Source organism: Phacochoerus africanus, chromosome 15 (genome assembly GCF_016906955.1).
Source record: "Phacochoerus africanus isolate WHEZ1 chromosome 15, ROS_Pafr_v1, whole genome shotgun sequence".
NCBI lineage: Eukaryota > Metazoa > Chordata > Mammalia > Artiodactyla > Suidae > Phacochoerus > Phacochoerus africanus.
The window spans coordinates 124,978,523-125,004,834 of NC_062558.1; the positions used below are offsets into that span (position 1 = coordinate 124,978,523).

At 53.2% G+C, this 26,312-nt stretch overlaps 1 protein-coding gene across 4 annotated transcripts in view; it reads right to left on the minus strand.

The window, feature by feature from the left end:
- Positions 1–26,312, minus strand: part of AFAP1L2 (actin filament associated protein 1 like 2) — a 104,609-nt gene that overhangs the window by 21,636 nt on the left and 56,661 nt on the right. For 3 of the 4 annotated variants that reach the window (XM_047760244.1, XM_047760243.1, XM_047760242.1), the window contains 4 exons: positions 19,869–19,997; positions 13,123–13,197; positions 11,804–11,898; positions 3,795–3,885 (listed from right to left, as the gene is read on the minus strand). In XM_047760244.1, coding sequence (XP_047616200.1) covers positions 3,795–3,885; positions 11,804–11,898; positions 13,123–13,197; positions 19,869–19,997 — 390 coding nt within the window. Of the gene's footprint in view, positions 1–3,794; positions 3,886–11,803; positions 11,899–13,122; positions 13,198–19,785; positions 19,805–19,868; positions 19,998–26,312 lie in introns of those variants that run through there. The other variant, XM_047760245.1, reaches the window with a different exon arrangement.

The window sequence follows — 26,312 nt, forward strand, 5'->3', positions numbered from 1 at the left end:
CCATGAGCTGTGGTGTAGGTTGCAGACGTGGCCCGGATCCTGCATTGCTGTGGCTCTGGCGTAGGCCAGTAGCTACAGCTCTGATTGGACTCCTAGCCTGGGAACCTCTATGTGCCACGGATGCATTTCTAAAATAATTACATAGGCAAAGAGAACAGTACTGAAAGGCACACAGGGAGTACTCAAAATAGTGGATTTGATCTGGCGGTGGCCACGTCTGCATCCTTTAGCCGTCTGTTCAGATGACACACGTGTGCTCATGCAGGACCCATGCACGAGGACAGGAAAAGGGCATGGCCACCCCTGGGGCATGCACCCTGCCTCTGAGAGCCAGGCAGCAGGCAGGGACCCCTGGCATTCCAGCTCCAGGACAAGCAGTACCCAAGGTGATCGTGGCGTAAACGACTCCTTCAGGCACCTGCGCCCATCTGGGGACTCCGCTGGGGGGGAATCTGCCAGAAAGACCTGTGTGGTGTCCAGAAGCACAGACAAAGGCAAGCGGGAGAGAGATAAGATGAGGAGAGGGACAGACCCAAATGCAGAGACAGAAAGAGAGGGGGCGACATGGCCGCCTGCCCATCAGAAGTGAGAGCTTTCCAGTGGGAGGTGTGGGCTTGTTAGGTGAGGTCCCAGCCTGGCGTAGGACACCATGTCCCAGGCCCTTGCCATCCAGAGGTGACCATGTGACTTCCTGTCACCAATAGAATGTGGGCAGAAGCACTGGGTGTCACTCTGGCTAGTGCCTTTAAAAAGCACACAGAGGAGTTCCTGTCGTAGTGCAGTGGTTAATGAATCCGGCTAGGAACCATGAGGTTGCGGGTTCGGTCCCTGGCCTTGCTCAGTGGGTTAAAGGATCCAGTGTTGCCGTGAGCTGTGGTGTAGGTTGCAGACGTGGCTCGGATCCCGAGTTGCTGTGGCTATGGTGTAGGCTGGGGGCTACAGCTCCGATTAGACCCCTAGCCTGGGAACCTCCATATGCCGCAGGAACAGTCCTAGAAAAGGCAAAAAGACCAAAAAAAAAAAAAAAGAAAAAAAAAGCAGCACACAGAGGTTCTCCACGCTCTCTTTGAGGAGGATTCTGCGGCCTGAGGCCTGTGGGGTAGCCAAGCCCAAGCTGGAAGGAGTCTGGATTCGCAAACTACGTGCTGACCAGTGATGCCTGCACTGAACTGTTGGTGAGGGAGAATCAGATTTGCAGTAAGTCTCTATAAACTGCAAGGGGGGGAGTTCCCATCGTAGCTCAGAAGGTTAAGAACCTAACCAGTATCCATGAGGATGCAGGTTCAATCCCTGGCCTCACTCAGTGGGCCAAGGATCCGGCGTTGCCACAAGTTACGGCAGAGGTCACAGATGCAGCTTGGATCTGGCTGTGATGCAGGCTGGCAGCTACAGCTCTGATTTGACCCCTCGCCTGGGAATGTCCATATGCTACAGGTGTGGCCCTAAAAAGTAAACAATAAAAAACAAACAAAAAACCCTCAAGGGGCTTGTTTGTTACAGCAGCTGCCATTACCCCATGTGGGAGACACTGTGAAAGCACTAGCTGTTTCTGATGGCTGCTGCCCAGGCCATGAGGGCACTTACTAAACTTTTGTGCAGACAGAGGAACCTGACCCAGCAGGAGCAGAGAGGGCACGGTGCTGACGAGACAGGTCAAGAAGCCAGGAAACTGCTCTTCTGCAGGAAGGCAGCAAAAGCACTGTTGGCCAGAGAACTAGAGCAAGGGGCTGGCGTCCGGTGGTCCTTCCTCTCTTGTCCCTGTGTGTCCCACTGGCAGGAACCGAGGGCAGGCCGGCTTATAATGCAGGGAAAGCCTCCTCTTTGTGCCAAGTGTGACCAGCTCCCCCCAAGTCATCCATGGTCCTTATCCTGGCAGGATGGCAAAGGCAACTGGCATCTTCCCATCCCCCTTGCTGACCTTATGGTGCCCCCCCCCCAGTCCTGGATGAAACCAGTATGAACTCCCAGTCAAGAGACAAACACCGGGAACCTTCTGACCACTTGTTTGTGTCAAGATGAAGCGTCTGCCCCACAAACAGGCCCCCGGGAGCATCTGGGAGACAAGCCCCGGCTGGCAGGGTCACACCCCAGAGAGATGGGTTTAAAGCCAAGGGGGTGCTTGTGGGGTGAGTCATCGCTCCCACCTTCCAGACGCACCCAGACAGCCCCGCCGCGCCCCCGGCTCGGGTCTGAAATCACATTTGGGCTGGTGATTTGGCAACACCTCACACGCTAAGTGACTCTGCCCACAAAACCGGCCTCTTAGAATAAAAGGCTCTCGGTCCAAAGAAGCGCTCATCTCCCACACAGTCCCGGGACCGCAGCCAGAGGTAAAGCACCAAGACGCGTGCGTGGCCCCAAGTGACCGGTCCCATCTCACCCCTGAGCCAATTCTTTGGGGAACCAACAAGGCTCCCCACCTTGGGCCAAGTTCATTCCCATGACTGGGCCCCTTACCCCTTAGTCTGCAAATTGCTTTATACTGTCAAAGACCTTTCACTGAGAAAGGAAGGAAAAAGAAGGAGGTAAGAAAGGGAGAGGGAGAGGACCAGAGTCCAGCTGTCCAGGAGAGGAGGGGCACAACCATCTCTTTCTTCCAGAACTCCCGCGGCCTTTCTGTGCTAGAGAATTCCTGCACGAAAAAGAGCTTTTTTTTTTTTTTTAAAATGGCCACACCTGCGGCCTATGGACGTTCCAGGGATCAAATCAGAGTTGTAGCTGAGACCTATGGCACTGCCACGGCAACACTGGGTCCAAGCTGCATCTGCAACCTATGCTGCAGTTGGAGGCAACATCGGATCCTTAACCCACTGAGTGAGGCCAGGGATCGAACCTGTACCCTTATGGACAAAACGTCAGGTCCTTAACCCGCTGAGCCACAACGGGAACTCTAAGAAGAGCATTTCTGATCCCATCTCCTCCGGCTGAGAACCCCTGGCCAAGACAGACGACTCCCGTGTGAGCCCTGCCCCCATGGCAAAGGCCATCTTTTTTAATACCTAAGTTCGGTCAGCCCCAAAGGAACCCTGCAGAGGCTGAGGAAAGTCTATGCAGGGAAAAGCCAAAGTCCTTGCCAGGGCCTTCTATGTCCCCATCTCTTAGCACCTGCTCCTAGCACACATGCCAAGGGCTCTCCTTTCTCAGGGCCTTTGTATGTACTGTGCTCTCTGCTTAGAAAGTTCTTCTGGCAGGTACCAGCCACTTCATTCAGGAATCTGCTCAGGGTCACGCCACTAGAGGGGTCCTCCATAATCTACAATAATGTCCCTGTCCTGTCCCACCCCCACCCCCGCGGCTTTCCATCCTGACATCACCACCTGACATACATCCTGTCTGTTACTTGTCTTCTCTCACAGAATCGAAGTGCTGTGACCACTGGGCCCGCTGAGTCCCGACTGTGGCTGAGTTCCTGACTCCTGGAGGCACGCTTGGTACTCAGTGGGAGTCCAGCGATGGAACCTGGAAACAGCCTGAGCCCATTTCTGTTGCTTACTGGGCCTCATGCCTCTGGGCCAGGACCTCTCCCCCATCATGTTCCTGCATGGAACCCAGCAACATCCAGACAGGACCACAGAAAGCCTCAGGTCTGGGTCTGTTGTGGGTCTCAGCTCCCCATCAGACCAGGGGCCAAACGCTCTGGGGCCACAGCTCTCAACTCAGGCCGCGCTCTCTGGTAAGAGCTGCCTCTGTGTTTCCAGCCAGGGGTAAGCGTGCTAATCACCACCAGCAGACCCGGTACTGCGTCCACTCGGGAAGGGGCTGGAGCCCCTCCGAGCCCCGTCGCCAGGACGTACCATTGAGCGATGTGTCATACGGTTCGGCCTCCTCATAGTAACCCTCTGGAGACTCGATCTTTGGGATGGAGAGCTGTTTCCGTTCTGGAATCTGTGGTATGAACAAACAAAACAAACATTTCCAGATACCATACACTGGGAACGACTTGCAGTTAACCCTTTGGGTGGAAGGAGAGGGAACCAGAAGAAAAACAAACGCGCAGCTTGGACGTCAGGGATTACGTCAGCCCCGCCGTCCATAGTGATTGGTCTGCACCCAGCTTGAAGGGCTGTGGGTGTGGCTTAACCTCACCAGCCTCAGCCCTCTCCTCCGCAAAAGGAAGCCAGACTCCCATCTGCCCCCAGCCCCAACATCATCATTGAACACACAGCATAACATACTTTTTTTTTTTTTTTTTTTGTCTTTTTAGGGCTGCACCTGCGGCATATGGAGGTTCTCAGGCCAGGGGTCTCATTGGAGCTGTAGCCACCGACCTGAGCCACAGCCACAGCAACACCGGATCCTTAACCCACTGAGCAAGGCCAGGGATTGAACCTGCAGCCTCATGGTTCCTAGTCGGATTCGTTTCTGCTGTGCCACGACGGGAACTCCCCAGCATAACATACTTAAGGGTCCAGATGGTGACAGGCTGTCATGGTAGCTTCTAAATAGAATGCACTTACTTTTCTTTTTTAACTTTTTTTTTTTCTTTTCTTTTCATGGACACACCCAAGGCATATGGAAGGTCCCAGCTTAGGGGCTGAATCAGAGCTGCAGCTGCCAGCCTACACCACAGCCACAGCAACACGGGATCTGAGCCACGTCTGTGACCTATGCCGCAGCTCACGATAAAAATGCCAGATCCTTAACCCACTGAGGGAGGCCAGGGAGCGAACCTGCATCCTCACGGACACTGTCAGGTTTTAAACCCGCTGAGCCACCACGAGAACTCTAGAATATACTTTCTACAAAGGCTAATCAGAGGCACACAGAGAAAGAGGGCCAGGTTTCTAGCTCCCAAACTTTCCCATAATAAGTTCAATCATTTGTTCGGCAGATACTGGATGGCTCCCATGGACCAGCTGAGGGACACATCCAGGTAGTCAGGAGTCGGTCCTGAGAAAGGATTCACTAGGTCGTCAATGCTCACAGCTCCTGATCAAGTGCATCGTGAGCAGTGCTCTAACAGACAAGGTCAAAGCTCTGTGGGAGCCTGCAGGGTGTCAGGAACATTGGACACCAAAGAAGGATGCTCAGAGGACAGGTCCACCCTGAGCTTCTTACATGACATGAGCGTGCAAGGGCCTAACTGGAGTGGAATAAAACACACATGCAACTGTGGGAGGTGCATAGCATGAAATCACTCTCTCCTCCATCGTCCCACCTGTAAGACGGCACTAGACTCTGAGGGTGGTCGTATAAGCAAGAGCAGGGGAGAAAAAGGGGTAGATTGTGGCATAAGTATTACTAGAGACAGGTCATGAATGTGCAAGCATCCACCCGCATGCGTCTCCGATGTCTTTCTGAATCATGGAGCCCCTGAAGAGGGCCAAGGGCACGTTCAGGGGTTGAGAACAGAAACGCGAAAGCTGAAGTGCATTCTCACTCCTGGTTTTGAGAAGTCCTTGTGCCGGGCATCCACGTGAGGAGCAGGCCTAGGTCTTCATGGGGGTGGGATGGGGGTGGGGGGGGAGCACAAACTGGCAGCACAGGAAAGCTCTCTTTTTCAGGTTCAAATCTGCGGCATATGGAGGTCCCCAGGCTAGGGGTCCAGTTGGAGCCATAGCTGCCAGCCTACGCCACAGGCACAGCAACGCGGGATCCGAGCCACATCTGCCACCTATGCCGCAACTTGTAGTGACGCCAGATCCTTAACCCACTGAGTGAGGCCAGGGACTGAACCCACATCCTCATGGATACTAGTCAGGTTCCTAACCCACTGAGCCACAGGGGGAGCTCCAGAGGAAGGCTCCTAAGGTAAGAGGGTGCAGAGAGATGAGGCAAGGCAGGGCCCTGGGCTCAGATGGATCCCTGGGCGGTTGGGGACTCCCTGCCCTGCCAGGAAGAGGGGCAGGACTGGGGGCAGAAATCTAGAAACCTTTACCTTGGAAAATGAGTTTATCTGGGGAAACGGAGGACAGACAGAATGTCCTTAGTCCTGGCCCAGGCGACGCTGGGAGAACAGGCAGCCTGGGCTCGGGTGTCCCTGGGACAGTCCTCAGCGTGGGCTGCAAGGGTGTCTACCCCCAGCTGCTGCACCAGCACCAGCTCCCCAGGGCCACATCTTCTGTGGCTTGGCATCTAGATCTGTTTATGTGGCTTCTAGAGTGAGTGTCACTGGGTTTGAATCCAGGATTTAGGAGTTCAAGATTTAACCATGGGTACGTGACAGCCTGTCTGAGCATCTTTTTCCCTTTCCATGAAAGTACAGTGGTACTGGGGTTGTTCTGAGGACTCAAAGATACAAAAGGTGATAGTGTCCCACAGGGCCCGTGTCAAACATGATGCAGGCTATTGTTATCACCGTCTCCTACAACTCAGGGGTCCGAAGGGGCCAGGTTACTGGACTGCTGTTGGACAAGCTGAGACAGGGCTGCAGGAAGAAAAGTGGGAGAGGCCAAGTCACCATCTGGGTCCCACACCACATCCTTCTAACTCCATCTGGCCCGACACCAGGAGAGCAGACCCAAGTCCTGGAAGCAGGCTCTGAACAGCTTTTGGCCCCAGCAGGTGCAACACACAGGAACACAGAATAATCTGCTCATTTCCTGAGCAGCCCGGCTGCTGCTCTTGGCCGGCAGGTGCGGCCGTGGAAGAGGGATAGCTGTGACGGCCCCTCCCTCTGGCCAGGCTCTTCCCCAGGGCAAGGGCCCTATGCATGCTGGACAACCTTGGTAGCTGCTAGTGGATGAACTTCACCTTTGCTGCCCCGGGGCCTGGAGAGACATCTCTGCTCCTCTCGCCATCCCTGGCCCCGAGGTCAGCCAGAGGAAGGGCTGCCTGTGAGAGCCAGCCGTGGTCCTCTGAGAGCCAGCTTCCTGGGGTCTCAGGGGAAAGTGTCTCCACAGCTAGGCTCTGGCAAGTCTCCGCAGATGGGTCCTGGGGCTTAGGCTTCCCACGTGGGCCAGGCCTCCACCTTCAGCCTCCAAGAGGCCCTACTCCCCCATCAAGGGATGCGGGACCCTTCTCTTGGTGATGAGGTAGATCCCACCTAGAAAGAAGCTCTAAGCACCGAAGACCTGGCTGTTGCCTGAACTCCCACCATTAGAACTGGACAGAAGGGGAATGAACCTTCCTGGGGGCGAGGGGTCTGGCCCTTCCGTCTAGGACTGGAGCACCAGGGGGTGTTTCTTGAGGGTCTCCCAGGTCTCTCACTGTAAAATCATCCATAAATGGATCCCTACTGAAAGGCATATAGGGCAGTGGCAAGAATTGGACCTCCAAGGCTGAGTTTGAATCCTGACACTGGCACATCCAAGCTGTGTGACTCTGGGCAACTGACCTGACCTCTCTGGGTCTCCGTTCCTCTGCTGTAAAATGGGGAGACTAGAAATACTTGTCACATGAGGTCGCCATAAGGATTAAACTGTGCTCAGCACTATGAAATCATAAGTGTTAGTTTTCACTAACCTTAAAAACAAAATATAAAAATACCAATCAAAGGGAGAAAAGTTGCTTGCCGGCATATTTGGTGGAGGAAGACTAGGTGTCTTCTGGGAGGATACAGAGGAGGTGTTTGGGCATGATCTGGCTTATGCCAAACTCCACCTCCTTAAAACACAGGACAGTCCCTGTCCTCAAGGCTGCCAGGGCAAAAGATAAGCACATGCGTCAAGGTAAAGGATAAAATGATTTAAACAATTCGGAAGAGAATCACATAGTTACCCAGACACAATGGCCTATGAGCAGAGCTCAAAAGGGCAAGAGATCCTAAACTCCCAGAACTGAGAATAAAGGGCTCTTGTTTTAATTAGCATCATTGTTATGATGACAAAGATGGTGAATATTCAACAAAGATGCAGAAGAGACATGACTTCAAAATCTAACATAGGAGTTCCTGCTCTGGCGCAAAGAGTTAAGGATCCAACTATCGCAGCCTGGGTCTCTGCGGAGGCACAGGTTTGATCTCTGGCCTGGGTACTGCCAGATGGCACGGGTGTGGCCAAAACAATAAAAACAAAAAACCTGACATAAGAGTCTAAGGGTTCACAAGAAGGGACAGGGAAGAAAGCCACTATGTTCGCGTGATTTGCCAAAGGTCAGCAAAGTTTTTGTATAAGGAGCCCCAGAGTCAATACCGAGGGATTTGCAGGCCAGCTGGGGTCTCTGATCTCAGCTATTCAATCCTGCTATTGCAGTGCAAAAGCACCCATAAATAATACATAAATGAATAAGCTTGGCTGTATTCCAACAAAACGTTCTTTACAAAAGCAGGTGGTGCGGGACTGGGTCGGGGGCTGTACTTTGCCAACTTGGATCTGAATCAGACATCAGGTCTGCAGATGAAGGGGTGGCTCAGAGGACCTGAGGCATCTTGGCAGTCTGGAGCAGCCTGCCCCAGGGTGCACTGTGGCAGGTTCCAGGGTGGAGATTAACGGATCCAGCCCCAGCTCCCAGACCAACCAGGGTGACCGCCTTTGGTGGAATAAGCTGTTTCCCCTCCAGAGTGGCTCGCAGAAGTCCAGCACCAAAGCGTGTCCAGGCCTTGAAGGGAGATGGGGTAGAGACAGCTGTGCTGGCCAGGAGCAGAACAGTGCCAGCAAACATCTGTTTCTCCTACAGCGACCACAGCACCTGGCTGTGCAGACTGCGGCCTGGAAGTCCCACAGCTGCCTGAGTCACCGGCCACACCCACGAGGCTGCGCCAGACCCCTGGCTGCCCTTCCAGCACTGGACAGCCCTGAGCTGGGGACAGAGGCCACGCGCCTGGCTCAGCCCTGAGCACCGGGGACCTCAGGCGGATACCCAGCTTCTGCCCCAGCCACCAGTGAGCCTGGGGCTGTGCATCAGGGATGACAAGTCACCGTGGTCCCTGAAGCCCTGGGATCAGGGTGGGAAGGGACAGGGAACAGGGCTTTCTCTGAGGGAGACAGCCCAGCCCAGGCTCAGGCTGCCACACTCGCTCCCCAAAGATTTGCTGCTCTGGCTCGGCTCCTCCTTGTAAGAGCCTGAAGACACAGCTGTTCCCCACTCGGCCCTGAGACCCCTCCTCTGGGGGCCTCGAACTAAGGGTTACGGCTGCTTCAGCCAGGCTTGACCTTGACCAGAGAGGAGGCCCGAGGGAACAGGTGTGTGTGAATGTGTGCACGTGCGTGCAGGCAGGGCGAGGAGAACCCCCGGTTATGGCACCCCTTCCTCACTCCTTAGCCACAAGGCCCTGGGGTACATGGGGTGCCCGGGACAGAATGAAGGGAGACCCAGACAAGGTCCATCTTGGCAGAGAAATTCCACAAGGAGGGGAGACAGTCAGGTTTGCTTGCTCTGCTGGACCCTCCCCTGGGCCCGAAGTGCGTCCACGGGACCCATTAGCACATGTCCAAAAGGCCACCCTGGGACTGTGGGATCCTTGGGTGTTGACACTTTCCCAGCTCCAGCACATGGCTCCCCTCAAGTCTCTCCTGGCCCCGATGGCCACAGACACAGTTGACACAGGGAGTCTGCTCCAGGGGACAGCCCCTGCCCTTGCCTTGCTTGGAGGCCCCATGTCTCACAGCCCCAAGCCCCTGGGGCCTCTGAGCCCAGGTCACAGGAGGCTGGCTGAGGAGGGATAAAAGCCAGCTTGCTAGAGCCCTGGGGCCCACTGGCCTCTGTGATATGATCAGTGTGTAAGTGCACATGGCCCGGGGCCCTGGGCTCCCAGTTGTCAGACACAGACCTCCGGGCCAAGTCAGCACCTGGGAGAGAGTCTGGTGCTGACCCATAAGCAGGTGCCCCATGTGGCTCAGGCATCAGCACCCCAACTGCACAAAGTCCAGGGGCACCGTGGTCAGAAGCAGACACTGAATTCCGGATAAGAAAGTTCCAGCCCTGGCTCAGAGCAGAGCTTGGGACACTCCTCCCACCTGCTTAAAACCAACAACTGCTAAATGGGAGCTGAGGGGCCGTGCCCCCTCCCCTGAGTCCTGAGGCCAAAAATAAGGGGCGCCTGCAGCTGGAAAGGGTACAATTTTTTTTTTGTCTTTTGTCTTTTTTTTTTTTGTTGTTGTTGTTGCTATTTCTTGGGCCGCTCCCGCGGCATATGGAGGTTCCCAGGCTAGGGGTCAAATCGGAGCTGTAGCCACCGGCCTACACCAGAGCCACAGCAACGCGGGATCCGAGCCGCGTCTGCGACCTACACCACAGCTCACGGCAACGCCGGATCGTTAACCCACTGAGCAAGGGCAGGGACCGAACCCGCAACCTCATGGTTCCTAGTCGGATTCGTTAACCACTGCGCCACGATGGGAACTCCTGGAAAGGGTACAATTTATACCCTTACTTGTTTAAAAAGATGAGCGGAAGTCTGGGAGGCTGCAGAATGGCCCAGAAACCTAGAACCTGCATACAGATCCTGGCCCTGCTACCTCCCAGCAGAGGGACCTCGGCCAGATGTTTTAACTCCAGGAGGCACCATTTCTCAGCAGGTGGCGGGAGAACCCTGTTTGTGTGCACAGGGCAGGCAACAGCTCAGAGCACAGCAGGCACCTGTGTCACTGGCGTATGGGGTGACTCAGGGGCTCAGACCATTAAGTCTCACTCGGCCTGGGATGAAGTATCCCCTCCGGCTGTCCCCCAGCTCAAGGGGCCTCCTGTGTGGGTGGGATGCTGCCCAGGCAGGCAAGAAGGATGGCCTGGTGGGAGCTCAACGACCATGGAGCCCACAGCTTCCTTCCAGAAATTATGTCTCACGCCTTGTCCTGGAAGCCTCCCCAGCAAGATCCTACAGCAGAAACAACTTGGGTTCAAACTCTGGCTCTGCCACTGGAGGCTGTGTGACACTGGGACATGATAAACCCACTCATTCCTGGTTCCTCACTCACAAAATGTAAATACTGCCACTCATCTCACTGAATACTAACAGGGTCTGTCACACCCACTGATTATAAGACAATCTTGGGGGAGAGATGTTCTTTTCACTCAAACCCAGGAGACAAAGGGCCAGACGCCTTAAATAACTGGCTTAAGGTCAAGGAGCTAGTACCTGGCAGAGCTGGGATCTGAACTGAGGTCTATAGGATGCCATAACTCCATCCATCCATCCATCCATCCATCCACACATCCATCCATGAACGGATATACATGTGGTCCACTGTGAGCAGATGCAGGACGCGGAGCAGTAAATGAGAGACATGGTCCCTGCTCTAGGGAGGTTCCATCTATCTGCTCTGGGAGGCAAACAGTTGGCTGGTAGGGCAGACAGTAATAGGGACAGATACTGAGGTGGGGTGCTGCCCACGGGCCGGTCAGGGAGCATCTCAGAATGTCTGAGACACGAGGCGCGGGCAGCTGTTCCAGAGTCAGGGCCCGGGAAGTGCTAAGTCCCTCAGGCAGGGCTGACCATGGGCGGGATTCAACCCAGGAACAGAGGCGGGGCCAGTGAAGAGGAGACACATGAGGCTGGAGATGCAACGGGCCCAGACCGTGCAGGCCCTGGGGCCACGTGAAGGAATGTGGGTGTCCTGTGCCACGTTCACCGAGAGCTCTTGGTGGGTTTCGAGCAGGAAATGCGGTGTGATGTGATTTACGTTTCTGAAAGGTCACTGTGGCCTGAGCTGGTGACATGGCCCCGCTCACGGAGGGCTGATAAAGAGCCTGGCATGGCCTTGGACACATGGTGGCCCTCGATAAAGGTAGCCCTCATCTCCCACTGAACAAATGATGTCACCTTCAGGCAGGCTTGTCCCTGTCCCTCCCTGGGCCTGCCCCAGGCTCCATACACAACAGGGGCTCTGAACAGGCCAGACGCTTGGTGGACTGACACCCGTAGAAACAGCTGGAGGTTCACGGGGCCCAAGACAGGGAAATCAGCAGTCCTGGTCCCAACACTTACTATCTTGGGTGGCGGGAGGTCTGGAAGGTTCTTCTGAGGGGCCGAGGAGTGCTGGCCGGGCTCCCCGTTGGTCAGGGGGGTCTGCTCCTCAGGCGCTGTGGGCAGCAAGCAGGAGAGGGCTTCAGTGAGGGGCGCCCAGCCTGATGGCAGAGCCTCATTAGCCAGTAAAGTCTGGTCATGTGAACACGGAGTCTATTTGCGCAGGAGTTAATTACCCAGGCAGGCGGTCCCTGGAGCCAGTGTTGTTTTGCCTCCAAGAATAGTGTGCATCTGCTACAGGCAGATTCCTCAGAAGGAACTGGTTTGAGGTTTCTGGCAGGTTCCGTGCCCTCTCCTCCACCTGCCCCAGGTCCAAAATGATCCGGCCACAGAGCTTTAGTGAGCAGAGGAGCTGCTCGGGTCACTATATTGAGCTGCTCCTGCATCCACCCTGTGATTACCTCTGGCCACCCCACAGTTTCCCTGGGAGGCCAACCACCTTGGGTACAGTGTCTGCGTTCTTGGGGGAGACTTCTGCTGAGCCAGGCTTGGCGGTGGGACAGGAGGTGGAAAAGCCACACTGGGAAACTTGGCCACCAACCCTCCGTGTGCTTTTAAGGAAAAGGCACCAAGAACTCTTCTGAGCCTGACCATTTCGGCCAGTGGCCGAGCCAGTCCGGGACAGACAGGTTCAGGCAGATCTGATCTCAGCACTTGGGTGGCTGATATCTTGAAGCCAAGTCTTTAACTGGACTGGATGCGTTGGGGTGCTGGGTCCCCGTTTTGCTAAGGCTCTGCACTTGAGTAATAGGCTTGAGAGTAGCAAGATGGGGCTTCTAACCCGCTAGACAACTAGGCAGCTCTGCCAACCTCTGGGTCTGTGGGAATCTTACAGGACCCACTCCTGAGGGTTTTTAGAGAAACGCAGAGAGCAGAACAGGGCAGAAGAGTGAGACACCATGGCAACCTCTCCTTCCAATGGAAGATAAAATGTTCTGCCAAGAGATCACCTGTGAACAAAACCTTTGACGATTAAGGCAGCTGATCTGAATTATAACTTCCTACTCCTGCGGTGATGCTGAGAAATCTTGAGAGATTTTAGGGACAGATCCCTGATCCATGAAGGGGTTGTGGGACCTTTAAGAGGCAAGGAGGTGGCTTGATGAAACATCCCAAAATACATCAACCCAAAATACTATCTACCAAAATGTGACTTCTCCAAATAACTCCTCCAGGCCTGTCTGTGGTGCCGGCTGGGAGGAAGGAGGGGGGATGGGACCAAAGCTTACAGCTGCCCCTCCCGGAGGGAGCTGGCCATGCCACCAGCAGTAGCCCCGTACCTTTGTCTTGGGACTCGGCATTCTGCTGCTTGTGGACCGTCACTTTGTTCATATAAATGTACTCTTCATCAGAACCTGCAGAAGGAGGATGGAAGACACAGGCTTCATGTGATTTCATGAAGGGAAAGGGCTTCTAGAGAAAAACCCTATCATCTCCTTCCCACTTGCCCAAGAGACCTTGTCATCAGCTCGGATATTAGTAAAAAGCATACATTTTGAATTGATTGAAAGAGTCCATTATAGAAATGGTTGACAGATTTCCCCCCAAAAATAAAAGCCAAGTTGCTGTTAGTTTTCCAGCCTGGGGGGAAGTGGGGTGAGGAAAGGGGATCAGATACAGGATAGCTTCAGGAATAAAGGTCTTAAGTGGAAAAGCACCTATTTCTCAAAGATCTGCCTCATATTTCACCAAGCAGAGGTTTCTCTGGGTTTCCTAGCTTTTCATTAATTGTAAAATACTTCCTGGAGTTCCCATGGTGGCTCAGCAGTAAGGAACCTGACTAGTATCCATGAGGATGAGGGTTCAATCCCTGGCCTCACTCAGTGGGTTAAGGATCCCGCATTGCCATGAGCTGTGGTGTTGCTTGAAGATGAGGCTCGGATTCCACGTTGCTGTGACTGCAGTGTAGGCTGGCCTGGGAACTTCCATTGCCATGGGTGCCACCCTAAAAAGACAAAAACCAACCAATCAAACAAAAAACACTTCCTATCAGTCATTCTCACCTTAGTCTGAAGTACGTGTATGGACTAGCCAGAGTCATGTCTATATAAGACAGGTCAGAGTGGGGATCTGGAAGCTTATCTCCTAGGCCTCCAGTTGGGGTGCCACTGCAAGGGCCTGAGCTCTGGGTTTGGAGGGGTGAGTGTGCTGGAATTGGACCTGCAGCACCAACAGCTCCCTGCTCCACCCTGTAGATTGTACCCTGCAGCGGGACAGCCCTTCCCCGCCTTTCAAAACATTTCTGTACAGATTGTCATCTTCCCCAGGCATGTCTAGGCAGACTAAAGCTAGTCTTCCAATGCAGTGCCCGATGCCCCAGGGACCCTTTCTTAAGCCTGCAGAGGAAGCTCATCCTAGTCCTTCTCCTCTTAAGAAATCCTCCTGTGTTTCTTTGAGGCTCTTAATTTGCATTTCCTAGAAACTTGCGGCTGATAAATTCCAGTGGTTGGAGACTGAGCCAAGAAGCCCAATTCAAACCCCTGGCGAAGGAGACGGTTCAGCGCCAGTCAGCTCCACGCCCCAGACGCCCAGACTCCAGCCAACGGGCTTGCATAGAGCCCTGAGAATCCAGAGCAACAGGAGGATACAGCGGGATGGATCTTCCTCCATCAGCCCGTGGGGTCATCACCCTGGTGCCCAGCCCTGCCAGGACCCATTAGCAACTTCTCTATACAAAGGGCTACAGCAGCGAATGGGAGGGAACTACGGGTCTAAACCCAGTCATGTGCACCTTGCATACTTCCACGGACTGGACCAGAGGGCCTGGGTCACCCTCTCCTCCAGAGCACGGCACAGGGAAAAGTACTCTGCCGGTGGAGGCAGGAGATGGGATGGGGGTGGTGGCGGGGTCTCAGCCAAACCCTGCGGGTACAGTAATTCTCAGCAAAACACCTATCCCGTGTGCCTTGGTGTTCTTGTCTGCATCGTATGCAAAGCAATTGTGACGAAATAGTGCCTGTTTCGACCTCACTGGTTTTCAAGAGCACAAAACTCAAACAATAGGGAATTTGAAAGAGTAAGGTAACCCTGGTCTCGCTCAGTAGGTTAAAGATCTGGTGTTGCCATAACCTGCAGCATAGGTGGCAGATGCAGCTCCATCTGGTGTGGCTGTGGCTGTGGCATCGCCTTCAGCTGCAACTCCAATTCGACCTCTAGCCTGGGAACTTCCAAAGGTAGCCATAAAAAGAAACAAGACCAAAAAAAAAAAAAAAAAAAGAACAAAACTTAAATTCCCACTAACAGGGGGCTGGTTGAACACTCACTATTCTGCATCCAGCTCTGGATACAACCCACCTGTGAAAAATTACGAAGTAGCTCAGTGTTTGCTGTTTATAAAGATGTCCCCAAATTCCAGTTAAAGGATCATGTTTCAGAAAAACAAAAAAAGTGTGTGAACTGTCAACACATGGAAATGTGCACAGGCAGCAATTCTAAATGTAAGAATAATGCAAAGCAGAACACAGAGGCAAAACACAACTCCGTGAAAATATTCTGATGACACTGATAAAGATAAAAAAAAAAAAGGAATCAAAGAAACATAAATAGTGCTTAATGCTCATTTCTTCTCTTCATATTGTTGACGAAGCTCACACTCCTGGACAAGGTAAAAAAAAAAAAAAAAAGATGTTGTTGTTGTTTTAACTGTTAGATTCTGAGCAGGTTCTTCCTCCTCAAGATGGTCATTTGTAAACTGCAGAGAAAACTGTGTCCCATGGCCGTGTCTCCCTGGGCCACTCTGTAGGCTGCGCTTGACGAGGTGCTGGTTCTCGGCATTGCTAATCCGCTACCATCCCATTGGTAAAGACGCATCTCCCAGGACTACCTGCCATCCTTTGACCTTGGCCTTGGAAAGGGGAGGCTGATGAGCTGTCCCATGGCTGGGGGGCAGCAGCCTTGGCTTGGAGAGCCTCTCTCATTCATTTTCAGAAGTGCACTGAGCACCAGCCCCGTGCGAGGTGCTGATGATACAGCAGGGAACAAAACAGACATTGTCTCTGCCTTTGGGAACCCACCAGGGTAGGGGGGGAGGCAGATCTGGATGGGGTCCAGGAGGGTGGGAAATGACAACAGCCATGGGTCCAGCAGAGAGGTGAGCTCACTGTGCTCTGGGCAAGTGTGTGGGTCTGGGGGACTGGCCCTTGTCTGAAGAGGGTGGGGGAGAGGAGCAGGGAGGAGGGGCATGGCCCCTTTCTGCTACAGCCAGATAGAATGATGGAAGCATTTCCATCACAGGGCAGCCCCTGCAATGGTCCCCGAGTCTCTGGGCAGGGTATTGGGGTGCCCTCAGCGTGAAGACAGGAAAAAAATATCAGATCCCAGATAAACAGACCTCAATCCAGGCCTTGGCCTCCCCATCTAGACCAAAGGCAAAGAGGGTAGAAAACTCAGGAACACAGTGAAAGATCAGAAAATGGATACTTCCGTTGGAAAAGGGCAAACACACACTCTCATGCACTCATCCGCCGCCCCAACTGTGGGGGAGGAGACAACAGCTCAGCCAGCAGAGACCACAGGCCATCTCAAAATGATCAGCTGGCTTCCACCTACAAGCCCAGTCAGGCTGAGTTCATTTTCTGGAAGATACACAGTGACGCAGGCTTGGGAGGCTGAGGGAAAACAGCGAAGGCTTTACATGTAGGGGGCTTCAGGCTCTATCCTGTGCAGAACAATGACCCTGGTGCAGACTAATCTGGATGGCGGAGAGGAGAGGGGGCATGAGGGTGAGGTCCACTGGCCCAGGTCCGAGCCTGGGTTCCACCACTCACCACCATGGGCCTCGAACCCGTGACTTTCCGAGACTCAGTTCCCCGGCTGGTAAGTTGGGGCTAACAACCCCCTCATGGCCTTGAGACGCGAATTAGATGACATAATCCAAGTCACCCCAGACTTGAACTGCGGGGCTGGAACTGGTGAGCACACACAAGTGTAAGCTGCTGTTATAGCCCCTCTGCCATCAAAGATGCTGCAAAGAGGACCCGAAGGGGAACCTCCCAATCAGTGGCCACTCATGAGTGGGCGGCCACGTGGGGAAGAGAAGTGACAGCAAAGGCCTCAGTACGGCTGTGCACGTTTATGGGTGGTCTGGGGGCAGTTCACACTGGGGAGCCCCCTGACCTGTCCTCAGCAGCCCCATGCGCTGCAAAGACCGCCGGCGGGGAAGGCTTGCGTTTCTAAGAGCAGAACAGACAGAGATCAAGAGTGAAACAAAGGTCATCCTACAGGAAGCTACACTAAACCAAAAAGCCTCACTATCGATCAAGACCACGCGGGGGGCTCTGATGGGGTGCGAACCAAGACCAGAAGTCAGACGCCACTGCACAGGTGTTTGTAAGTTCCCAGCAGAGGTGTACGTTATCATTAGACATGCTCAAGTCGGAACACATCTAAAGAGTCTGGGAGTGTGCTTTGGAAAGGATTCCACTGATGAATCCTTCTGTGGAGTGAGTCACCCGTCTCTAACTCACCTGCTCTGTAATGTGGATTTCCCATCCGCTCTTCCCACCTTTGATGTGCTGCTGACCAGCATTCAGGGCGGTCAGCGGATGCTCACTACAAAGCCGGGAGGAGCCTGGGAACCGGAGGGTGGCCTGCAGAGCTGCAGAGGCAATGAGGGGGCTCAAGGAAAACGCCTGTAAGGAAAGGCTGAGGGAGCCAGATTATTCCGCCAGAAGAGAAGGCTGCTGGGCGTATAGCAACACCCTTCACTTGATGACTTCTCTGATATTCAGACGACAGAAACGAATTCCCCAGGGAACAAAGAAAAGGAAAAGGGATTTCGAAACCTAGCCTGATGGATGCAGGCTGGGGGTCAGGGAGGAGCTCCCTGCAGTAACAGTCAAGGCAGGTGCATGTTCCTTCCTGGCATGGATCCACGCTGTTCCTACTGTGAGGCAGAGGGATTAGAGGCCCTCTTAGGGTCCCTTCCTGTCCCAAAATATCACTTGCAATTCTCAAACACCCAGTATAAAATAAATTCAACTAAACTGTGATGGCTTCCCAGGAAGGCTTTTCTTAGAAATCTGTGCTAGAAAGGAAACCATATATCTACAGGAAGATCTGTAGAAGAATGTTCAAAGCAGCCTTATTACTCTATGGACAACCCGAATTCCATCAGCAAGTGAATGGATAAGCAGATTGTGGTACGTTGGCAGAATGCAATCAATCTATTCAGCAGTAAAAGGAGCTACTGCATAGAAGAATCTCCTGAGTAATGGAGGCCAGACATAAAGCATAAACCATATGATTACATGTCTATGAAGCTCCAGGATGGGCAACACCAGTAATGGTGGAAGAAATCTGAACAGTGGTTGCCTTGGGGAGGATTCTTGCCCTGGGACAATAAAAATATTCCATGTCTTACTCTGGGCAGTGGGTACAATGTCAAAACTCATTGAATTGACTACTTGAGATCTGATCTTTTTGTCTGTCTGTGCTGCACCTGCGACATATGGAAGTGCCCAGGCCAGGGATCAAATCTGAGCTGAAGCTGTAACCTACACCACAGCTGCAGCAACACCGCATCCTTACCCCACTACACGGGGCCAGGGATCAAACCCATGCTGCCCAGAGACAATGCCAGATCCTTAACCCACTGTGCCACAGTGGGCACTCCAAGATCTGCATACTTGACGTGATATAAAATCTAGCTCAATTAAAAACATACAAAAAACAATGAACTCAGAGTCCTGGGATCTACAGGCCTAAGACTATGTTTTCCTGGGAGGTCCCTGGGGTCTTGTGGTTAGAACTTGACGTGTTCACCTCTGTGGCCTGGGTTCAATCCCTGGTCCGGGAACTGAGATCTCACATCAAGCTGATGCACATGGTGGCCAATAAAACCCACAAAACAAACAAACAAACAAAAAAACCATCCCAAACCCACTGTGTTTTCCTGTTTTCCCTTGGGCCATATGACATAGGACAAGTTATTTAAACTCTTCAGGCCTCAGGCTCCTCATCTGCAATCACACCACCTCGCAGGGCTGTCTCGAAGATGGAGCACGTTCATACATGTGCAGGCGGGATGTGCTCGACCAAGTGTGGCCATTATTATACCAGTTTATTATCCCTTCTCTAGTCTCAACCACAATGAAAAGGGCTTTGAAAACACTTTGTGTAAAGCCTCTCCCTGGGCTGCTGTGTTGGGTATTCAGAGATTTCTGGGGCTCCCACACCTGTCCCACGACGCCTGCGCTATTGCTATGGGCTGAATCGTGTTCCCCTCAAAGTTCACCATGTCCTAACTCTGAATACCTCCGAATGTGACTATATTGGGAGAAAGGGTCTTTTGTTTGAAGTGGGGTGGGGCTGCACCCACGGCCAATGGAAGTTCGCAGGCCAGGGATCAAATCCTAGCCACAGTGGCGACCTACGCCACAGCGGGGGCACCACCAGATCCTGACCCCACTGTGCTAGAGTGGCACCTCCCAAAAGGGTCATTGAAGAGATAATCATGGCAGAATGAGGCCACTGGAGTGGGCCCTGATCCAGTGAATGGTGTCCTGATAAGAAGAGGAGACCTGGAGTTCCTGTTGTGGCTCAGTGGGTTAAGAGCCTGACTAGTATCCACGAGGATGCGGGTTTGAGCCCTGGCTTCGCTCAGCGGGTTAAGGATCCAGTGCTGCGGCAAGTTGCAGCATAGGCTGCAGATGCGGCTCAATCCCACATTTCCGTGGCTGTGGTGTAGGCTGGCAGCTGCAGCTCCGACTCAACCTGGGAACTTCCACATGCCGTGGGTGAGGCCCTAAAAGGAAAACAAAGAGGAAGAGGAGGAGATCTGGACACCCACAAGCACAGAGAGGAAGGCCAGTGTAGAGACCCGGGGTGAAGCGGACGGTGTCTACACTGCGAGAGAAGCATCCGAAGCAATCAACCCTGCTGACACCTTGAACTCGGATTTCTAGCCTCCAGAACAGTGAGTAAATGACTTTCTGTTGTCTCACCCAGTCTGTGGGGCGTGATCACGGCAGCCCTAACACACGTGCCCCCATCTTCCTCTTCCCCTGGGGACCTGGGCCACACTCACTGCTGCTTTTGGTGTAAAGCCGGAGGAGCTCGGCCAGGCCACTCTTCTTCACCACGGCTGTGCTGCTCAGGTTTTCCTGGTCAAGGATCTTGAGGAAGTCATCCAGCTCTGTCAGCAGCTGCTCCAGGGCTAGAGAAGAAAACAGAAGAAGCCATTACTGTGGCTGCCCTCTCTCCAAAGGCCAAGCTCGGGTACACCGCCAGACCCCACCGTATCCCATGATGACCTTCTGGGCCCAAGGGGAGGGGTTCCAGAGTTCCCTGACGGCCCAGCGGTTAGGGATTTGGCGATGTCACTGCTGTGGCTCCGGTTCGATCCCTGGCCCGGGAGCCTCTGCATGCCACAGGCATGGCTAAAAAAATAAAAATAAAAATAAAAACACTGTGTGTTTTCCAGTGCGGGGAGAGGAAAAGCAGACCTTTGGCTTCAAGATGGACCACCTGAGCCGAAGCTATTCATCTACCATTGCTGGAGTGACGTCACACCATGCTGGAGTGACGGTGGCCAAGGAGGCCCAATCAAGCCCCTCAGGCCATGAGCGTCTGCAAATGGGACTTTCTTTCTCAGTAAAGGTCCATCAAAACAACTCAGGGTCTGGGGAACTCTGAACACAGATCAAACCCACAACCATCGAAAGAAATGCTGTGGCAGACCCAGTTGTGACTCCTTTCCCCAAGGATGGGGACATGGAGTGACTCCAGGGAGATGAAACAGTGATTACTCTATCCCTGCAGAAATACGGACAACCCATCGAAAGCCACACGTGGACAAACAAAACCTTTCTCTGAGATTCTCAGGGAGGGAGCCACCTCAGTTGTCACGAGTCCAGCATCACTCCCAAGCTGGTTAAGGGTTCTGGTGCCTCAGATCCAGCTGTCAGAGGTCTCTCTCAAGGGCCATTAGAGAAGCACTTGCCAATTTCCAGCTGGAAGCAAGCGCTGTGCAGAAATGCTAGTGCAGAGGGCAACAGTCTAGGTGCTGGGCATCCACCACTAGTGCTGCTGTCATTACTCTTAATGACCTAAGTCTCCATTAAGAACAGGATGCTGGGGAGTTCCCACTGTGGCACAGTGGGTTAAGGATCGGGCATTGCCGCAGCGGTGGCATAGGTTGCAGCTGCGGCTCGGATTCAAGTCCTGGCCCGGAAACTTCCGCATGCTGTGGGTGCAGCCAAAAAAGAAGAAGAAAAAAGAGCAGGCTGCTGCATTTGCTGATGGGGTCCTGAGCTGGCTCTCTCTGCCCAGCTGGCTCTCCAGAACATGCCCATTCATGGCCACGGCTCCTTGAGGGGCTGCACAGTGCTTCCCCACCCTGGCTGCACTGAAATCACCTAGAGAGAGCTGAAGACTCCTGATGCCGAAGCCTCGCTTAGGCTGCTGATATCAGAACCTCTGGGAGTGAGACCCGGGAGTTCGTGGTTCTTAAACCTCCTCAGATGATTTCAAATCACAGCCAACGCCAGGAAGTATGGGTCTAAACACAATGTCAAGGGCCACATCTGAGGGCCCTGCTACCAAGGCAGCCATCAAGGTGTCCGGACCTGCTCTCCATCACCTGCTGTGGGGACTCTGAGCGGTCAGACACTCTCTCCGAGCTGGGTCCCTCATCCAGAAAGTGGAGAAGACCCTGTGGGCCCTGCCGCCTCTCAGGATTGGTGGAAAAGACAAAATCTGTGAAAGGCACCTGCGAAAGGCTATGCTAAGCACACACAGAGCCTAGCCATCATCATCACCTCCCATCCTGTGTCATCATTTATTATTGCTCCTTCTCTACCAGCAGCACTGTCGTGAAGCTCCCCCTTAGAGAGAAACAAAACCTTGCCCTGTAACACTCCTTACCACACCACAGAAGGTAGGAGGGGACGGAAAGGAAGGCCACCTCCTCACGGCAGCCTTCCCGGGCTGCCTTCTCCAACCTAGAGAGTTCCTATCCTCCGACTCGCCATCTAACCCCTGCCTTCACAGCCCGAGTCACAACTTCTTAGCAATATGAATACACAAGAAGTTTTATTGTTTTGGAGCTCCCGTCGTGGCTCAGTGGTTAACAAATCCAACTAGAAACCATGAGGTTGCAGGTTCGATCCCTGGCCTCGCTCAGTGGGTTAAGGATCCAGCGTTGCTGTGAGCTGTGGTGTAGGTTGCAGACACGGATCAGATCCCGCGTTGCTGTGGCTCTGACATAGGCCGGCGACTATAGCTCCAAGTAGACCCCCAGCCTGGGAACCTCCATATGTCACAGGAGAGGCCCAAGAAATGGCAAAAAGACAAAAAAAAAAAAAAAGAATTTTTTTCATTATACAATGATTTTTTTCATTATAGCTAGTGTTCTGCCAATTTTCTACTGTACAGCATGGTGACCCTGTTACACATACATGTATACATTCTTTTTTCTCACATTATCATGCTCCCTCATAAGTGACTAGATACAGTTCCCAGGGCTACCCAGCAGGATCTCATTGCTTGGATATACAATTTTAAACACGGTTTTGAAATGAGCAAAATCAACAGTGAGTGAAGTTATAGTTTTACTTGTCTATTTCTAGCTTTCATTTTTGTCTTTCTCACCCTGGTCTAGTCTGTTAGTGAGAGTCAGGACCACAACTCTCCTGTATCTTTGGGATCTCACACTGGTATAAGTGTTGCCTTTTTTTTTTTTCCTTGTCCATTTTTAGGGCCGCACCCATGGCACATGGAAGTTTCTAGGCTAGGGGTCAAATTGGAGCTACAGCGGCCAGCCTGCGTCACAGCCACAGCAACACAGGATCTGAGTGACATACACTGCAGTTCACAGCAACACTGAATCCTTAACCCACTGAGCGAGGCTAGGAATCGAACCTGCATCCTCATGGATAATAGGTTCTTAACCCGCCAGCCACAATGGGAACTCCTGGTATAAGTGTTGAGTAAATGTTTATTGAAATAATGAAGAAGTGAATTAACGAATGAGGCACCTGCAAGCACATAATTCTAGGAGGTAGATTATGCCCATTTTGCAGATGGGGACCTGGTTGCCCAGAGAAGGCCCATAATATCCCATAAGGCCTGTGACAGAGAGCTGGGTTTGCTGTCTGACTCCAAGGCTCCAAGCTCTCTCAGCAATACCCCACCAATGCCTCTGTGTGGGACCTTCTTCTGCCATCCCCCAAAGGCCTGGCTCCACAGAACAGAACCAGAGCCCTGGACCACCCCCTAACATCCCTGTTAGAGAAAGAAGCCCTCGTGCTCCCCTGCTTCTAAGGGAGTGCCCAGTGTCCTATTTCTATTCAAACACCCCCTTGGCTCTCAGTGGGGTCCTAGCCTCTGAGTTCCATTCCTGAAAACCCAAACTCCTGGCAATGAATACAGCCATTGGCTGGGAGAGCTGGAGGGAGGCAAAGGGGTGTGAGGATGCACAGGTCAGAAGAAGGCAGTGTTAACAGGACTGGCACATGGTACTGTCCGATCCAACAGCCAGCTGGCTCAGCAGGGTGGGCGCTGCCGGGGCTTCAGCAGAGAGCATGCTCTCCCCCAAGGAAGAACTCCTGAAAGTTTCTCCCGGAAGCTGGAGAAGCAACAGAGAAACCTCCCCGCTCCTCTTCAGGGTCCTGGTAAAAGATGAAGAATCAAGCAGGTTCCAGAGAGGTCTCTGCATCACCCCCTCCACCTTGTTAACAGCCAAGGGAAGGGGAAACGTAGCCAGTGGCCCAAATGCGGCCTGTGATACATGTTGGCCCAGAGGCGGGTTGGAAGGTGCCCTCTACTCTGCCATAGAGAGGCAGAGAAGCCCAGGCGAGGCAGGAAAGAAGCCGCATCGGGTTGTTCTGCTTGGGAAAAAGCCACGGGCCAACAGCGGGTTCGTGCCCTGACCTTAAGCGTTGGGAAGAAGAGCCCGGGGAGTCTCTAAGAAGGCTGTGGCTTTCCCCCAGTTTATTCAAAACTGAGTAAACGCTTCACAGAAAGGATGTGGAAAGAGCACCAGCAAAAGCTCCCAGAGCCCACTGCCGGGGAGCCTAACTTACTGGGAACGTGCAAAGCAGATCGGGTTGTTGTGGTTCCTGCCTTCTGCAGCTCATGGGCAGGGCAAGCCCAGCACAGGTGGAGGGGTTAACAGACCAAGGCACAACCACCGGCAATTCAAGAGTCGAGCAGGTGGCATCAACTTCAAGTGTGACAGGCGATCGGACAAGAGGACTGAGGGCAGGAGGGTATCTGGGAAGAGACCATCGTAGAGTAAGGCCTTGGGTGGTTGGTTGCTTTTGAACAGCCATTCATGAGTTTCCTGTTGGGCGGCAGACACTCAACAGGCTAAAAAGCCGTAAGCTTAAAGAAGTCAATGGGGAGAAAACAAAGGAAAAAGGACACTGAGCCTTGAACTCCGCTACAGAGGATGAGGAAACGTGCACGGGCCTTGCAAAACAATTAGCACCACAAGCTGCACTTTTCCTGACCCTCTGAACTCCATTACCATGGCAACTCCTGTGAACAAAAAAAAAAAAAAAGGAAAACGCACAAGAACTGAAAGTGTCTCTTGCTTCCACATCGTCAGCTATTCCCCACAGTGGCCTAATTCCTGGAAAACAGGCTTTATTTATCTTTATGTGAACAAAGAGGTAATCAACAAAGAGGATGGGCAAGTGTTGTGTCCAGCTCCGGGGAGACGGAGGTGAGCTGTGGGGGCCGGGGGGTCCCTCCCATTTCCAGGGGCCCCAGGCCTGAAGGAGGGCACCTGTAAATACACAAAGTAGGACAGAAGTGACTCAGGGATTTCTCCAAGGATCAGGAACGCACCCAGGAAAGAGACAAACTTTGGGGTTCTCAGGGAGAGGCAGGTATAAGCTGGTCATTGAGGATGAACGGGAGCTCGCCAGGAAGAGGCAGAAGCATTTCAGGAAAAAGGACTGAGATGCTCAGAAGACTCAGGTGCTAAGAGCACAAGAGGTGTCTGAGAAACCACAGGTTGCTGTGCATTGGGGCACCCAGAGCACGGGGGGCAGCGGGCAGGATGGGTGGGCCTCGAAGGGGAGAGAACGTGAGCTCTGCAGCCAGAAGAGCAGGATTAGATCTGTGCGCAGGTCATAAGGGTTTTATCTGCTTTGCTAAGGAGTGGGAGCCTTATCCTACAGGGCCTCTGGGCAATGCAGTGGAGGAGGCCATGGAAAGCTGCTCTTCAAGCAGGGCAGAGATGAGCAACCCTGCCAGGAGTGATGGAAGGAGACCAGGGGATGGGGAGGCCAGTTAGATGACTGCCTTAGCACAGATGACCACGGTGAGGCTGTGACCTACTCACAGCAGCCGGGGCCATGCAAGGCGCTGCATCCCCACTCCCTCCAGTTCTCCCAAGCACCCTGCAGGTGCACAGCGGGGAGAAGGGGCTCCTAAGAAGGTTGGGCTGCAGTGTAACTCAGGCACCTCCACGGGTTAGTGGTGACACTGGGGCTCTAGTCCAAGTACTTGTTGTTTGTCAACCATCCCCAGGGAAATCCAGGAAGTCAGGGAGGTTGGCTTGGATCTTGGACTCTGCTTCCCATGGGGGGGATGGGGAGGAGGGGTTGGACTTGAGACACGGAACAGGCAGAGGCCATGGGACTTAGAGATAATCCCACTAGACCTAGGGACCATAAGAAAAGATACCTGTAGGAGGCTGAGAGATGGGGGATGCCATGGTCAACCTTCCGGCTGTGGTCCCTGCCACTGGGGAGCCAATGGGCCAGGCAGACGGAAAAAGTGGGCAGATGGAGAGCGCTGAGCAAGCAGATACCTTCCCTCGCCTCTGAAACAGCTGAGCGAGGTGAAGGGGAAGCACCAGCATTGAAGAGACACAGGACCCAGAACCATACGGAATCATGAAGCCCAGAGGTCATTTCCCTTCCTCTCTGGATGCACGTCATCCTTCAAGGTCTGGCCAGGTTTTTTTTTTGTTTGTTGTTATTGTGTTTTTTTTTTGTTTTTTTTTTTTTTTTTGCTTTTTAGGCATGCAGCATATGGAAGTTTCCAGGCGAGGGGTCGAATCAGAGCTGTAGCTGCCAGCATACACCACAGCCAGGGCAACGCAGGATCCAAGCTGCCACAGCTCATGGCAATGCCAGATACTTCACCCACTAAGCAAGGCCAGGGATCAAACCCGCATCCTCATGGATACTGGTCAGATTCGTTACGGTGGAGCCACAACGGGAACTCTAGGTCCCTTCTTTACAAAGCCACCCAGGGCCCCGGAGGCACTCAGCTCTGCCTCCCTAGATCCTTCACTGTCAAAGTCAGCTGTTCATGATCGTCTCCTTCACGCCAGGTCTATATTGCGGGCTAGACAGCAGCCCTTTCTGTCAAGGGTCAGGTTGGGTAGGTTTGGGCCTCTAACGAGGTGCTAAGTGCAATGGAGGCCAGTGATGCTCCTGCGACCATAGCCTCTGGGATCCGGGGTCCAGGATCCAGGGTCTCTCCCCCAACCCCATACCCGAAAGCAGAACAT